The following is a 15185-nucleotide window of genomic DNA, read 5'->3' as shown; positions in this document are numbered from 1 at the left end:
AAGAATAGAAACCTATACTTACAAAATAGCCCTTCCGACATGCCAAATGCAGAGGCCCATTGCCAGAGACTGTTTCTTTGGAATGGATGACATCAAGATCTGAATCCTTGAAAAACTGAAGCATATTTTTCACAACTTGGAAGTCACCATTTTTCACATGTTGGAATAAAATTTGCTGCCAGTGGCCTGGGCTACCGGGAAATACTTGGTACAAAACACTGTTATAAAAATGTATTTTAGTTTTTGTCAAAAGAGCATTTTTCTTCAAATAAAAAAAATGGGTGAACTCCAAGTCTCTCACAATACTATAGAGGGTATGTAACCTATGCACCTCATGCATGGATACATGTGTTATCAGCAGCATATTCATCGATCCCAACACACTTAATATGTTTCCAGGCCTTTCAAGAAATAAACAGCAAACTGTCTCCCAGGATTCCAAACAACTCATTGATTAAGAGAGTGTTATAACCCCCTCAAGGACCACAGGGAAATCATTGTTGCTCTCTCAGTAGGACTCGTGGAGTAGGAGATTTCCAGAGAGGGGGCGGAGGCAGGTTTGTGTGCGGCATAAACAACACGGCCACTCAGAAGAAGCTATGGGCGGAGCCCATGTTGGATATGAAATGGGCCATCGAGCCTTCGCTGTCTTGGAAGCATGTGGAGAAAGGAGAGCAGGTGCTGCAGGGGTCCCTGGGCAATGGCATCTATAGTTTGGCCCATCCTCCATTTTGAACTCCCACTGCATCACGGGCAATGCCAATCGAGCCAGGTCACCTCTGAAAAGGCAACACCAGAGGCAATTCCGCAGGCTCTCGGGAGCTGCCGCTGACTGGCGGAGGAGGAAGAGGAGAACTGGCCACATTGCCAAAGTGTGGTTGGAGGACTTGAACATGATGGGTACTACTGTCATTCCGGTAATGTACGGGCAGCAGTCGTTCCATCTTCCTGTGGTTGTGGTACAGGGATCGGGGCCCAATTTGCTGGGGCGTGACTGGTTGCTCAGCATGGATAAACCCATCACAGTGTCAGGGGTTCCTGCTGAAGGACCTACATAGTGAACTCTTTGGTCACAATTCTCCAGAAAGATTTCTAAGTGTGGTAGCGAGCTGGATTTGTCTTGAGCTTCCTGGTGCTCAGCCCAGTGAGGCCTGCAATACTATTCAACATTAATTGGTCCACTTAATGAGGCCCCACGGGCTCTTGCTACAAATGAAGGCTCACCAGCTGATCCCCCGAGACCACTCTTGTCAGCCCCCGCTAACAAGGTTGAGCAGCACTTAAATAGCACTTGTGTAGCAAACCCAGTCAGCTCGCAGCCATGATGCCGAGAAGACCAGCCCCAAGATTCAGTGATTATCATATATTATCAAAGAATTTACAGTGCAGAAGGAGGCCATTCGGCCCATCAAGTCTGCACCGGCTCTTGGAAAGAGCACCCTACCCAAGGTCAACACCTCCACCCTATCCCCATAACCCAGTAACCCCACCCAACACTAAGGGCAATTTTGGACACTAAGGGCAATTTATCATGGCCAATCCACCTAACCTGCACATCTTTGGACTGTGGGAGGAAACCGCAGCACCCGGAGGAAACCCACGCACACACGGGGAGGATGTGCAGGCTCCACACAGACAGTGACCGAAGCCGGAATCGAACCTAGGACCCTGGAGCTGTGAAGCAATTGTGCTATCGACAATGCTACCATGATGCAGACCTAGATGCGGTCAAGGCCAGGAGGGATGTCCTGCTCCCCCGAGGGTCCCGAAGGTTGAGCAACAGGGCAGCCGGTGCTGTCTAGGATGAGGTGGCAGCGGCTATAAGCTGGGAGAGCGTGACCAGGAGGACTGGCCTTCAGTGCCGTATGAAGGTCAACGACCTACACCGGGCAGCACCGGTGAGCTGACACCCAACGGCCCTCCATTCCCCCCCCCCCCACCCCCTCCCCACCGAGATCCCCCCCCCCACGCGAACATCCAAACCCCCAACTCTCCATGTGGCCCCCAACCCTCCCTTCACCCCTTCTCGTTTCAACCTGCCCCCCCACCCTTCCATCCCGCACCCCCTGCCACCACTGTGAACCACTCCAGCAGATCCCTAGCCAATTAGAGGAGTCCCAGTGGCTAAGGACACAGGAGATGGTGCCTGAAATGCGTGGCACCGAGACCAACACTGCTAATGGAGAGCCAGGTTGCAATACATTGGCACATTTGTAAAGGTGTCCAAGGCATCATGCAGTCAGTGACGGCCATGGCTGAGAATCATGGCAGAATGTCCAACTCACTGATGGGATGTGACCCAGTACCAGGCTGACCTTGCTGAGGTGCTTTTGGACATGTCCCGTTCTCAGGTGGGAATGGCCGAGGTGCTGCGGATCTTGTCCCAGTCGCAGGTGGGCATTGCCAAGGCACTGCAGAGCCTGTCCCAGTCACTGAGGAGCATCGCCAAGGGCAACGACACTTTGGTGCAGACATCGGGGAACTGGGGCTCTAACCAGCTGCTCCCGGGTCCTTATGGGCACAGAGCAGGAGGACAGTGTGCTAGATGCCAACCCAGACCCGTTCCATGCAGTGGGGATGTTGGCCACCAGCTCCCCCAAGTTCCAGCCCTCTGAGGCCACGGCTCAAGGTCCGCACATAGGACAGGGTGGCACGGCTGTGTGTGTGCTGACGACACGTGCCCTCCAGCCCCAGAGCCCCCAGAGGACACCCGTCAGGGGCATCAAATGTCACGGAACGAGATAAACAGCTGACTACCTCCACCTCTGTTGTGCAGCTGGAGGACACACCTAGACGTAGCGGTAGAGCTTGGAAAGTAAAGCACGTAGAGGATCACTGTGGGCACTGGGGAGGGGGGAGAAGGTGGGGCATAGTTCGGGTGTGAGGGGGTGGTGGGCAGAGTGGGGTGGCACCATCAGGAATGGGAAGTTGTATGGCACCTGTGACACATTAAAAACCATTGAACACAACCAGTATGCCGCCTCTGTCACTTCCTTCTGTAATGCAGCCCGACCTTCAAACCCTTGGCTTATCTCCCCAGGCATTTCTCCCCACCCTGTAGTACTCACCCACCCTCCAGCCATGGACATGTCCCTGCAGCTGTGTCCCATCACCTGGGTGTTCGGATGTTGGCTGCTGCATGTGTGGTGTTGCCTCCTGCAGATATTAATGCCTTAATGTCCAGGCATTGAGGTGTGATTGGGATCCTAGGCAATGAATCCCACATGTTACATGGCCCGCCCACCTATGGGAATCCACGATTGCCAATTCCCTATTAGCAATGGCCTTCAGCTGCACAGCCACAGGCCTCGCCAATCAATGGCGGTTATGGGTGGCCATTGAGGCAGAGAGGCAGGGACAAGAGTTGCCCCCGGAATGGGTACACACGATCCAGGGTTGGCATGCTGGTGTGGTGCGTGGTTGCCCCCCCTCCGCCTCCCCCTTCCCATGGCGGCGCACCCCTCTGCAGTGTGGCCCCCCCTACACCCAGCCGAGGGTTCCCCACCCCCACCAAGCTTTCCACCATCCCCTGCTGAATACTAGGACAGCAACCGAGCGCCCCCAGGCTCTTTGCCTTTGAGCAAAGATGGCTACTCATCTCCTTGGCTTCCCACAGAAGCCCTTCCACCAGGTTCAGGTTTTTCAAAAGGAATACTAGTCGTCGCCAGTGTGACCATTTGTTGGGGAGGCCGGTAAATGACGTGAGGCCGTTGGATATGGGGTCGCTCCTGTTAATTATATGGAAATAGGGCTTAAGTGGTGATAATTGGTTTCTCACCTCGCTGTGGCAAGATCCCAATTTCACCTTTGGGAGCGGGCCAGTTGCATCACAAACTGTTTGGCGCCTGCCGTAGTTTTCTCTTTCGGCCTCCCCTGATGTTCAGCGGTATCGTTTCGCTTGAGTGAGACCTCAACGAGGCTGGAGAATCGCGTCCCAAGACTTTTTGATGAAGATGTTGGCCTGTAGTAAATCTGGTGGCCCAGCATTGATGGGCACATTGAGAGAATAATGCGCAACAGAAGCTCCCGCCAGCTGCCTCCCTTCATCCATGGGAATGGCCAGGACACCTGTGGGTGCAACTACATGAGGACTTTGCAGGGCCTTTCATGGGTTTAATTTCCCTCATCATCATGGATACCCACTCCAAGTGTTTATATGTGTGTAAGATGGCCTCAACAACACCCAGCGTCATGGTAGAAACGCTATGGTGCTGGTTTAGTCCCCATGGCATTCCTGAAGTCCTGTAGCGGGTAATGGAACACCTTTTACGAGTGAAGAGTTTCAGCGTTTAAAAAGCGAAACGACAACGGTTAGCACTGCCACTTCACAGTGCCAGGGACCCAGGTTCGATTCCCGGCTTGGGTCACTGTCTGTGCAGAGTCTGCGCCTTCTCCCCATGTCTGCGTGGGTTTATGCCGGGTGCTCTGGTTTCCTCCCACAGTCCCAAAAGATGCTCTGTTAGGTGAATTGGACTTTCTGAATTCTCACTCTGAGTACCCAAACAGGTGCCGGAGTGTGGTGACCAGGGGATTTTCACAGTAACTTAATAGCAGTGTTAATGTAAGCCTACTTGTGACACTAATAAAGATTCATTAGCCACGGCGACTGTTTCCCAATTTTTAAAGGCACAAGTGAACCTCGCCATCGGGAATTCCTCCTGCTGGAGGCGGAGAATCGTAGAGACTGCATAGAATACTGAGTCAGGCCCGCTAATGATATGTCAATGGCATTTACTATATGTGCGGAGTGGAACGCATTAGTGCTGCTGCCATGGTACCGGAGAATTGAGATTGTCTCAGAATCACTTCTCCGCCCAATCGCGTTTCCCGATTCTGGCGTCAGCCGACAGGGATCCTGTGCACAATGTTTTGGCCTCAAGTGCCTTCGTTGTTAGCAAATTCCACAGGCTCACCACTCTCTGGGTGAAGAGATTTTTCCTCATCTCAGTCCTAAATGGTTTACTCCATGTCCTCAGAATGTGATCCCTGGTTCTGGACTCCCCCACCATCGGAAACAAAATTCTTGCATCTATCCTGTCCAGTCCTGTAAGAATTTTATAGATTTCTATGAGGTCCCTCCTTATTCTTCTAAAGTCCAGCGAATATAGTCCAACAGACGCAATCTCTCCTCATATGTCAGAACCGCCATCCCAGGAATCAGTCTGGTAAACCTTTGCTGCGCTCCCTCCATAGCAAGACCATCCTTCCTCAGATCAGGTAACCAAAACTGCACACAATATTCCAGGTGTGGTCTCTCAAAGGCCCTGTATAATTGCAGCAAGACATCCCTGCTCCTGTACTTGAATCCGCTCGCTATGAAGACTAACATACCATTTGGCTTCCTTACTGCCTGCTGCACCTGTATGTTTACTTTCAATGACTGGTGTACAAGGACACCCAGATATCAATGCACATTGCCTTCTCTCAATCTATAGCCATTCAGATAATAATCTGCCTTCCTGTTTTTGCTATTGAAATGGATAACCTCACATTTATAGACAGGGGGGGTGGGCCTAGGTAGGGTGCTCTTTCGGCGTGTCATTGCAGGCCCAATGGGCTGAATGGCATCCTTCTGCACTGTAGGGATTCAATGGATGTTATACTGCATTTGGCCACTCACTCAACTTGTCCAAATCACACTAAAGCATCTCTGCATCGACCTCATAGCTCAACCTCCCACTCTGCTTGTTTCATCTTCAAATTTGGAGATAATACTTTTAGTTCCCTCATCTAAATCATTAATTTTTATTGTGATTAGCTGTGGCCCTAACATTGATCCCTGCAGTACCCCATTAGTTGCTGACTGCCATTTGGAAAAATATCTCTTTATTCCTACACTGCCACCCAGTTTTCTATCCATTGTAATACACTACACCCAATCCCATGCGCTTTAATTTTATACGCTAATCTCTTATTTGTCGAAAGCCTTCTGAAAGTCCAAATAAACCACATCCAATGGATTCCCCTCATCAATGCTACTAGTTATATCAAAGAATTCCAGTAGATTTGGTCAAGCATGATAAATGCATGCATTGTATCGCACCAAGCCATAAAACCAGATAGGTTCTTACTTCAATTTGTTTTTCTCTTTAATCCTCAGATTAAGGATGGGATGGAAGAACTAGTCAGGCTTCCTACCTACAGGCAACAACCAGTATTCTCCTCAAGTTGTTGAATATCCATAAGGGCTGTTTCAGGACAGGGTTGGACTATGTTGCAATGTTCCATCAATAAAATAGCCAATCTCCCTCCATATTTTCACACTCCGTGTTAAATTAGCATTAGTATGATTCAGTAGGTTACAGTCTCTGCTTTGAGTGCCCAAAATTGCACCTGTTTTAGGGATGGACAATAAATTCTGGCCCAGCCAACGATGTCCACATCCCATGAATGAATAGAAATAAAAGTTTGAAATATTTCTCTGAGCTGCAATACAAGTGATACAAGTGATTACCAGGATTGTTACTGTACTTACCACATGCTCATCTTCAGTTTCTTATTTTTTGTTTTACTTTCAAAGAATAACTATCAGCAAAACAAAATGAGCTTTAGTCTACGTAGTATGACAAAATGAGTATACAATACAAATTGAGGAGGCGAACGCAATATTGTACTTACATCATAATCTGGATAAGCATTTGGATCGATCTCAACCGTACCAGTTAATTGAAGTTTCAAGATCTTTCGAACTGAAACTAGATATAAAAACACAATGTAAGCAACATTGTACACACTTTGCTCGTTCACAGAATTATTACACCATTCCAAAATATACAAGATTTGATCTTTTCCAAAATTTGTAAAAGCAACAAAATGAGCACTCCTGAATTTGCTGGAGCAAGGTATTGTGGCCTTGTAAGTGGCTAGAAGTGTGAGATGATAATGACAATGAGAAATATGGGACCTGAGTTCATGACAGCAGCATCTGGACATATCCCCCAATGACATGGAATATGCTCCCAATGTATCTGCCAATGACCATTTTCCCAATATAATCACTATGATTTCAGGGTTGAGAAATAAACAAGAGGAACGATTGATAAAAGGGGCTCCAAAATTGCCATTGGGATGTGCGACAGGATTCTGCAGTTTGCTGATCTAATTAAAATGAGGCAAAGGACGAGATTCCCTGGCCTCCCTGCAACGTGCTTCTCAGCGGCGGGAGGCGGGCTGCCGGACTTTCTGGTCCCAACGCTGTTAATGGGAATCCCCATTGAATCCACCCAATGCCGCCGGGAAACCCGCGGCGGGGTATGCCATCGGCAGGACTGGAAGCTGTGCCATCACAAAGAGCCAGAAGATCTCACCCAACATGTCAATATTGAGTGTGCTGCAGGCCTAAACATTACAACAGGTTGATTGAGGGATATATATTAACCAGGACACCAGCGATGACTCCCCTGTTCTTCTTCATGCTATTGCCACAGGGGGCGTCATTCTCCGACCCCCCCGCCTGGTCGGAGAATGGCCGTTGGCCACCGTGAATCCCGCCCCCGCCCCCGCCGAAGTCTCCGCTCCCGGAGATTGGGCGGGGGCGGGAATCCGGCCGCGCCGGTTGGCGGGACCCCCCGCTGGATTCTCCGGCCCGGATGGGCCGAAGTCCCGCCCAGGAATTGCCTGTCCCGCCGACGTAAATCAAACCTGGTATTTACCGGCGGGACCAGGAGGCGTGGGCGGGCTCCGGGGTCCTGGGGGGGGCGCGGGGCAATCTGACCCCGGGGGGTGCCCCCATGGTGGCCTGGCCCGCGATCGGGGCCCACCGATCCGCGGGCGGGCCTGTGCCGTGGCGGCACTCTTTCCCTTCCGCCTCCGCTACGGCCTCCACCATGGCGGAGGCGGAAGAGACTCTCCCCACTGCGCATGCGCGGGAAACTGACAGCGGCCGCTGACGCTCCCGCGCATGCGCTGGGAAACTGACAGCGGCCGCTGACGCTCCCGCGCATGCGCCGCATTTCCGCGCCAGCTGGCTGGGCAACAAACGCCATTTCCGCCAGCTGGCGGGGCGGAAATCCCTCCAGCGTCGGCCTAGCCCCTCAATGTTGGGGCTAGGCCGCCAAAGATGCGGAGACTTCCGCACCTTTTTGCCGGCGCGATGCCCGTCTGATTGGCGCCGGCTTTGGCGCCAGTCGGCGGGCATCCCGCCGTTGGGGGAGAATTTTGCCCAGGATCTTTTATGGATTCAATTCAACCAAAAGAATTGGGCGCGATTCTCCGGCTCTTGCTGAAGCTGGTGAATAGCGGGAGAAGCAGAAAATGAAAAGTATGCCAAAACAATTTGCAATGCAACCGGCCCATTCCCGTAGACAAAATCGGGAGCTCGCCGTAGCGAGGAGAAAAACTAATTATCACCACTTAAGCTCTATTTCCATACAATTCACGAGAGCCACCCCATATCCTACAGCTTCCCATCATTCAGCGGCCTCCTCAGCAAGTGGTCACGCTGGTGCCGATTAGTACTCCTTTTGAAAATCTTGATCCTGGAGGAAGAGCTTCTGTGGGGAGCCGAGGGGGTGAGTAGCCATCTTTGCTCACAGGCAAAGAGCCTGAGAGCACTGTGTGCCGTCCTTGTGCTCAGCTGGGAGGGGGGGACCTTCTGCAGGAGTGGGCCGATATGGAAAGGGGGAGGCGCTGGGAGGGCAATCATTCGTGGCACCATCATGCCAACCCCTGGATCATGTTTACCCATTCTGGGGACAGCCCTTGTCCCTGCCAGTCTGCCCCACCGATTACCCATAACCCCCGCCGACTGCTGAAGCCTATGGCCGTACAGCTGAAGGCTATTGTTAATAGGTAATTGGCAATGGTAAGCACTTCGCACAACCCAAGTGGATTCCCATGGGTGAGCGGGCCATGGAACATGTGGGAGTCATTGCCTAGCATCCTAATCAGACCGTGATGCCTGGACACAGTGCCTGAACACTGTGGGAGGCAACACCACACAGGTCGCAGCCAACATCCGAACACGTAGGGGATGGGACACAGCTCCGGAGACATGTCCACGGCCGGAGAGTGGGTGAAGGCCACAGGGAGGGGACCAGCACCTGGTCCAAGTGATGGGGGATTGGAGGGTCACGGGGTGGGAGCAGCCCCTGTTTGTCAGTCTAACACCCTCTCCAATTTGTTGCAGATATTGAACGCTATGGCGAGGGTGCCATCCGGGAAGAGCCGCACTGTCGGCTGGAGGACCTGCAGGAGAATGGACTTGTGATCAGTGGGAGGGATGTGTCAGTCAATCAGTAAGGCAATAACAACACACGTTTGACAGATCCCCTGGGTGGAGCTTGGTGATTCCTCACCTCTGTAGCATCCGCTAGCTTCCACGTTGGTGGCAGTCCTGTCCTCAGCCACATCTGTCACCTCCAGGGCATGCTCCTTGAAGGTGGTGAGGATTCAGGGGCATCATTCTCCGCCGGCGGGAGTCTCCGTTCTGCCGGCGCTCGGGGGTTTCCCGACGGCGTGGGGGTGCCCCACAATGGGAAACCCCATTGACCGGCCGGTGTTACGGAGACTCCCGCCGGCCGGTCGGCGCAGAAGTGTGGCGGGGCGGGTAGGAGAATTTGGCCCCTGATGTCTGGCACTCCTCTGCCACTCTGGACCCTCTCCAGAAAGGGGAGAGGGGTGGAGAGAGGGTTGGGGGTTACATGGAGAGTTGGGGGGGGGGGGGGGGGGGTGGATGCTCCCATGTCGGGTGAAAAGGTCTTGGTGGGGGGGGGGGGGGGGGGGGGGGGGGGGGGGGGTTGGTGTCTACTCACTCATGCTGCCCAGTGCAGGTCATTGACCTTCTTCCTGCCTGGAGGTCAATCTTCCTGGTCACAATCCCGGTGCTCACTGCTGCCACCACCTCGTCCCAGGCAGCACTGGCTGCCTTATGGCTGAGCCTTCTGGACCCACGGGGGAACAGGACATCCCTCCAGACCTCCACTGCACCTAGCAGCCTCACCGGGCCAACATCTCCGAATCTTGAGGTAGGTCTCCTCGGAGCTATTGTTGCGCGCTGGCTGGGGTTGGCTGAACAAGAGCTGCCTAAGTGTTGCTCGACCTTGTTATGGGGGGGTGGGGGGGGTGGGATAGAGGCAGCCCCAATCTTTCGACCCTCTCAGCGACCCCACACCTGTCCACTTCACCCAACCTAGCTCTTCCGGAGTCCTCAGCCCCCACCCCCTTCACCCCACCTCTTATAGGCTCGCCCAGTGAGAGCGAGATCCAGATCATGGCGCCTCGCCAGATTCCATTGAATCTCGGGAGAAGTTTCAAGCATTGCGATTCATGCGAGAGGCCTCTCGAAAGATTCAACGGCCTCTTCCCAACACCAAGTTGGGCATGATGAGGCTGCTGAATTGCACCCTACGTCTACCTGAGAGGACAGACAGAACCTTAGTTTAATATGTCATCTGAAAAATGGCACCCCAGCACTGTAGCATTCCCTCAATACTGTCCTGTGGAATGTCAGCCTACATTCCTGAGCTCAAATCATGGGGTGGAATTTGAATCCACAACCTACAGATTCAGAGGTATGAATGCAACATACTAAACAATCACTAACACCATAAGAGTAAGCAGATGTCAATGTCTGACTTTCAAAGTTTAAGTTGAGATACACTGTTCATTTTTATACAATATACGTATAGATCGTTAAGTAAAAATGCCCCAAATATTCCACAAAAATAATGTACCAGTCACTGGCCTGACTGACATAAATTAATATGCTGCTTTTGAAATGAAGTAGTTAATTTAGAAATTTGTGCAGGTAATAGTTGGAGCCCCTTTAAATCTGTCCGATTCAGAAATACGAAAGGAACAGCACGGTAGCACACGTGGCTAGCACTGTAGCTTCACAGCGCCAGGGTCCCAGGTTCCATTCCCCGCTGGGTCATTGTCTGTGCGGAGTCTGCACGTTCTTCCCGTGTCTGCGTGGGTTTCCTCCGGGTGCTCCGGTTTCCTCCCACAGTCCAAAGACGTGCAGGTTAGGTGGATAGGCCATGCTAAAATTGCCCTTCGTGTCCAAAAAAGGTTAGAAGGGGTTATTGGGTTATGGGGATAGGTTGGAAGTAAGGGCTTAAGTGGATCGGTGCAGACTCGATTGGCCGAATGGCCTCCTTCTGCACTGTATGTTCTATTAAAAAAAACATATGACCCACATTTCTGGCTGAAACAAAATTGTGCATCATCAAGATACAATGAAATATTAATTCCTGAATGAGAAGTGGAAAATAATGACATCCAGCATATTCCATGTCATCCTGAAACTATTTTAATGTGCAGATTAATTTGTCTCCCAACAGTTCTAAATGTGAATAAATGAAAGTCGCCATGGTCCCTGAGGACCCCAGGCTGCTTTCCCCTTTTCAGAGAGAGCTGATTGGTGGTGATTTAACCTGAAGATTTCTACACCTCAGATGAGGGGCAAGGTTAAGAAGGTGGGGCCGTCATGAATACCCTCACCTGCTGAACCCATGCTGTTGGTATTGCTCCGCATCACAAACCCTATAAATGTATAATATTGGCAAATGTTGATTATTACCATTAGGTTGATATCCTGAAAAATCTTCAATAAATTTCTTTGTCTGCTTATCCTGAAGAATTATTTTTCTGCTTTCAGGGAAGGTTTCTTTCTCAGTTGCAAGATAAAAGCAATTGGTCTGGGTGAAAGCAATTGCCAATGACGAGCACAGATCATTCATCGACATGTTTCTAAAGATAAAAGAAACAAAAATCAAGAAAAGATTAAAATCACTTTCGCCCCTCCTTAATTCCCATCCCCTACAGGGTGGCATGGTAACGCAATGGTTAGCACTGCTTCCACACGGTGCCAAGAGCCCGGTTTTGATCCTGGCCCCGGGTCACAGTCCGTGTGGAGTTTGCACATTCACCCCATGTCTGCGTGGGTCTCATCCCCACAACCCAAAGATGTGCCTGGTAGGTGAGTTGGCCACAACAAATTGCCCCTTAATTGGAAAAAAAAGAATTGGGTGCTCTAAATGTATTTTTAAAATTCCCATCCCCTACCGTTTAGATCATGGTTTTTCAAAGTGTGGGTCAGCGCAACCTGAACGTACACCTGACGCCAAGCGTCCTGTACACACATGCCTTTGGCGCCAAATCTTCTTCCAGTTTCTAGCTTCTGGCAAGCAAGGCAAGAAGACTGTGACGATGAATCATTTTCTTACAAGAAAGAGATAGCCAGAGTCAGAGAAATATGTGGTGTATCTACTGGCCAAGATCTCACATCTGAATCTATTGGAGACAGCAGCTTAGGAGAACCAGGCCAGGATAGAGCAGTGGTTAACAGCTTACGAAGAAGAAACTTTACTCAGGAACAAAGCAGTATAAAGACGATTTCTTGAGATATGGTTTTGTCAATTGGGCCAATGCAAACAAAGATGCAAAGTCCACGTGTGTTTTATGCGGCAAAGTAATGGCAAATGAGAGAAGTGTCAGATTTTGAAAGAGAAGTAATGGGTGAAAAATTTCCAGAGTCGATTACTAACTTAAAGTTGACTCCAAATGAAAAGACTTTGCTGCTGTACCTGACCTGTGACAGCACATTAAAAACACACGAATAGCCCATGAAGCTGTCAGCATTCTGGAGTAGCATCTCCCAGGAGTATCCTGTGATGAGTAAAACAAGCATTTTGTTGCTATCACAATGACCTACATGTGTGAGGGTGGAATTTCCATTTTCATAAAAATGATGGTGACACAAAGGAACTGTCTAATGTCTGATATGCTGGGGCTGGTTTAGCATAGGGCTAAATAGCTGGCTTCGAAAGCAGACCAAAGCAGGCCAGCAGCGCGGGTTCAATTCCCGTACCAGCCTCACCAAACAGGCGCCGGAATGTGGCGACTAGGGGCTTTTCACAATAACTTCATTTGAAGCCTACTTGTGACAATAAACAATTTTTCATTTGATATGCGCATTACCCGCTCTTCCTATGAACCTGATTACAGTGATATCATGAGAACCAAGAAGGCTCCCCTTTCACATTAAAGGTAAGTGAATATGGCATGCGTCGCGAAGGTTGATTGGCTTGGCTCGCAAAAGCTGGCCAGCGTGGGTCCCGAAGGTCAGCCCATTGGAAAAAGTGAGTTCCACGAAAAATAGTTTGAAGAACACTGGTTTAGATCTTCTCCATAAGGTGTATCATTCCTTGACTGAGGCAGGAAATATGCAACTTGCTTCATGCCCAAATGTTCCTTCAAAGGTGACTACTGCAAATCCACCTAGCCTGCACATCTTTGAACTGTGGGAGGAAACCAGAACACCTGGATGAAACCCACGCAGACACAAGGAGAATGTGCGAACTCCATGCAGTCACGCAATGCCGGAATTGAACTCGGGTCCCTGGCACTATGAGGCAGCAGTGTTACGACACCCTGGGCAAGTGCGCCGTCAGTTCCAGCCCATAGACATAAGTGAATTAACCAATAATTTGTGTATTTTCTTGAGATATTTAACCCTTGACTGCTCCAAAGAGTGACAGGCACCAGATTTATAAGTCAAATTTTAACAAACCGTTGATTTATAACAAGAGTAAAAGCTGAATATAAAATGGAAATAATGAAACAATGCTCGATTAGTCTATTTATTCCCAAACCCCCATCCCACCCTCCACCCAGACACGCACATGAGACACATGGTGAAGGGGTAGGAAAGGTTCAAAAATAACAGGGCTTAAGACGTATGAGAGACTTGAAGATCCCCACTGCTGAGGTTGTGGTTTTTGCAGTCTGATATCTTCCAAAAACAAAGGGTCAGTTGATTTGCCTTTCCTAATGGTTGCCTTTGATTAGAACATGGAGGTGGAGTCACTTGCATTTGAAGGACCTCTGCCAGTCTAATCCTCAGACCCACTGAGGTAATATTAAAATTCTTCACCTGAGGATTTCACTAATAATCCCTTCTTCCTGTAGGTGGTGCTGGACTAAGACCTTCCGCAGGTTGACCTAACTGCAGAGAAAAAGGTCTTTAGCCACAGGTCATCAATTGAGAGAAGTCAGTTTCAGTTCCCCAGCCGTTTACTCAGAAATGGAAGATTCACAGGCCTGCTGGAGGGTACTTTAATTGCCAGCCATAGCTGATAGAAAGAGTGTTTTACATCACAAGCTTTCCAAACAGTGGTTTAAAATTGCCACAGACCTGACAACTGCCTGCAGTCTTTCATACAGGAAGGACATCCCCAGGCTTGGCTGGACTAGTTTAAATCGACAAGCTGAGAGCCGAGAGAGATCTGCTTTTGGCTGCCTTCCAGTCAAAACCCCAAAACTAATACAAAATGGCTTGCCTGTGTTCTCCAGAACATCCTGAACATGCTTGAACAATTACCAGTGAAAACAAGAAATTGTCCTAAATTCCAGAAGAGGTGATTGGCTGGTAGCCGAGTCCCATCAAAATGACATCACGGGCTATGCCACAGAGCATACGGAATCAGAGGAGATCTGCTAGATCATCCACATAGCAGCTTGCAGCGAGGGGGGTGTTTAATTCAAAACCATTAAACAAGAAACACGAAACAGACAAGGATTTTAGCAAGTTCCTTACAGCAGTGTTAACCACTGTGCCACTGTGCCACAATAGCAGATGACTATTGTGGGTTAGGAGGCTGATGAGAAAACATTCATGAAGTCAAATCATGACGTAACAAATGAATGGCAATGGTTGGGATTTGCCACTGTTGTTTGCGTCAGACAGGTTTCACGGTGAGAGCGGAAAATATCGCGAGAGGGCCTAAGTCATATTTCACATCGCCGTAAAAGCAGGAAGCAACCGTCCCCGCCTTCCATCAGTGGTGGGCCACATTTCCCACCATTCAATCCACTCTTTGCAATAAATCCCCTCTTTGTCATTATCAAGCCCATACACTCGAATCATATCCCCAAGTCACATAATGTGTCCACTGGGGTGTGATATCAGAACGGTCCAATGCACAACTGGGTCAGGATTTTCTCTGATATCAGCAAAGTCCGATGTCAGATGAAAAAAACGGTATTGAGCCCACCAATGGCAATGGTGGCTTTTTATGTCATATTGTGCAGAACTTAGTTGAAACAGAAGGTAGGCATGAGTTCCGTGCCGTAGCGCTAACCTGATTTGCCTCCACCATCGACTCAGTGTTTGGATGATTCAGGCGTCATTTTAGAAGAGACCCCTGCACACAGCAAGCACATCAGTAAATATTCTTCACCCA

At 49.9% G+C, this 15185-nt stretch overlaps 1 protein-coding gene across 1 annotated transcript in view; it reads right to left on the bottom strand.

Moving 5' to 3' along the window:
* The window catches only part of LOC140396483 (uncharacterized), a 183343-nt gene that overhangs the window by 103994 nt on the left and 64164 nt on the right, over positions 1 to 15185 (bottom strand). The window contains exons 12-15 of the mRNA XM_072485151.1: positions 11522 to 11691; positions 6619 to 6695; positions 6476 to 6525; positions 23 to 218 (exon numbers count right to left, since the gene is read on the bottom strand). Coding sequence (XP_072341252.1) covers positions 23 to 218; positions 6476 to 6525; positions 6619 to 6695; positions 11522 to 11691 — 493 coding nt within the window. The remainder of the gene's footprint in view (positions 1 to 22; positions 219 to 6475; positions 6526 to 6618; positions 6696 to 11521; positions 11692 to 15185) is intronic.

Source organism: Scyliorhinus torazame, chromosome 19, assembly GCF_047496885.1.
Source record: "Scyliorhinus torazame isolate Kashiwa2021f chromosome 19, sScyTor2.1, whole genome shotgun sequence".
NCBI lineage: Eukaryota > Metazoa > Chordata > Chondrichthyes > Carcharhiniformes > Scyliorhinidae > Scyliorhinus > Scyliorhinus torazame.
Note: the sequence above shows the minus strand (reverse complement) of the source record. Positions and strands in the feature narration are given on the sequence as shown.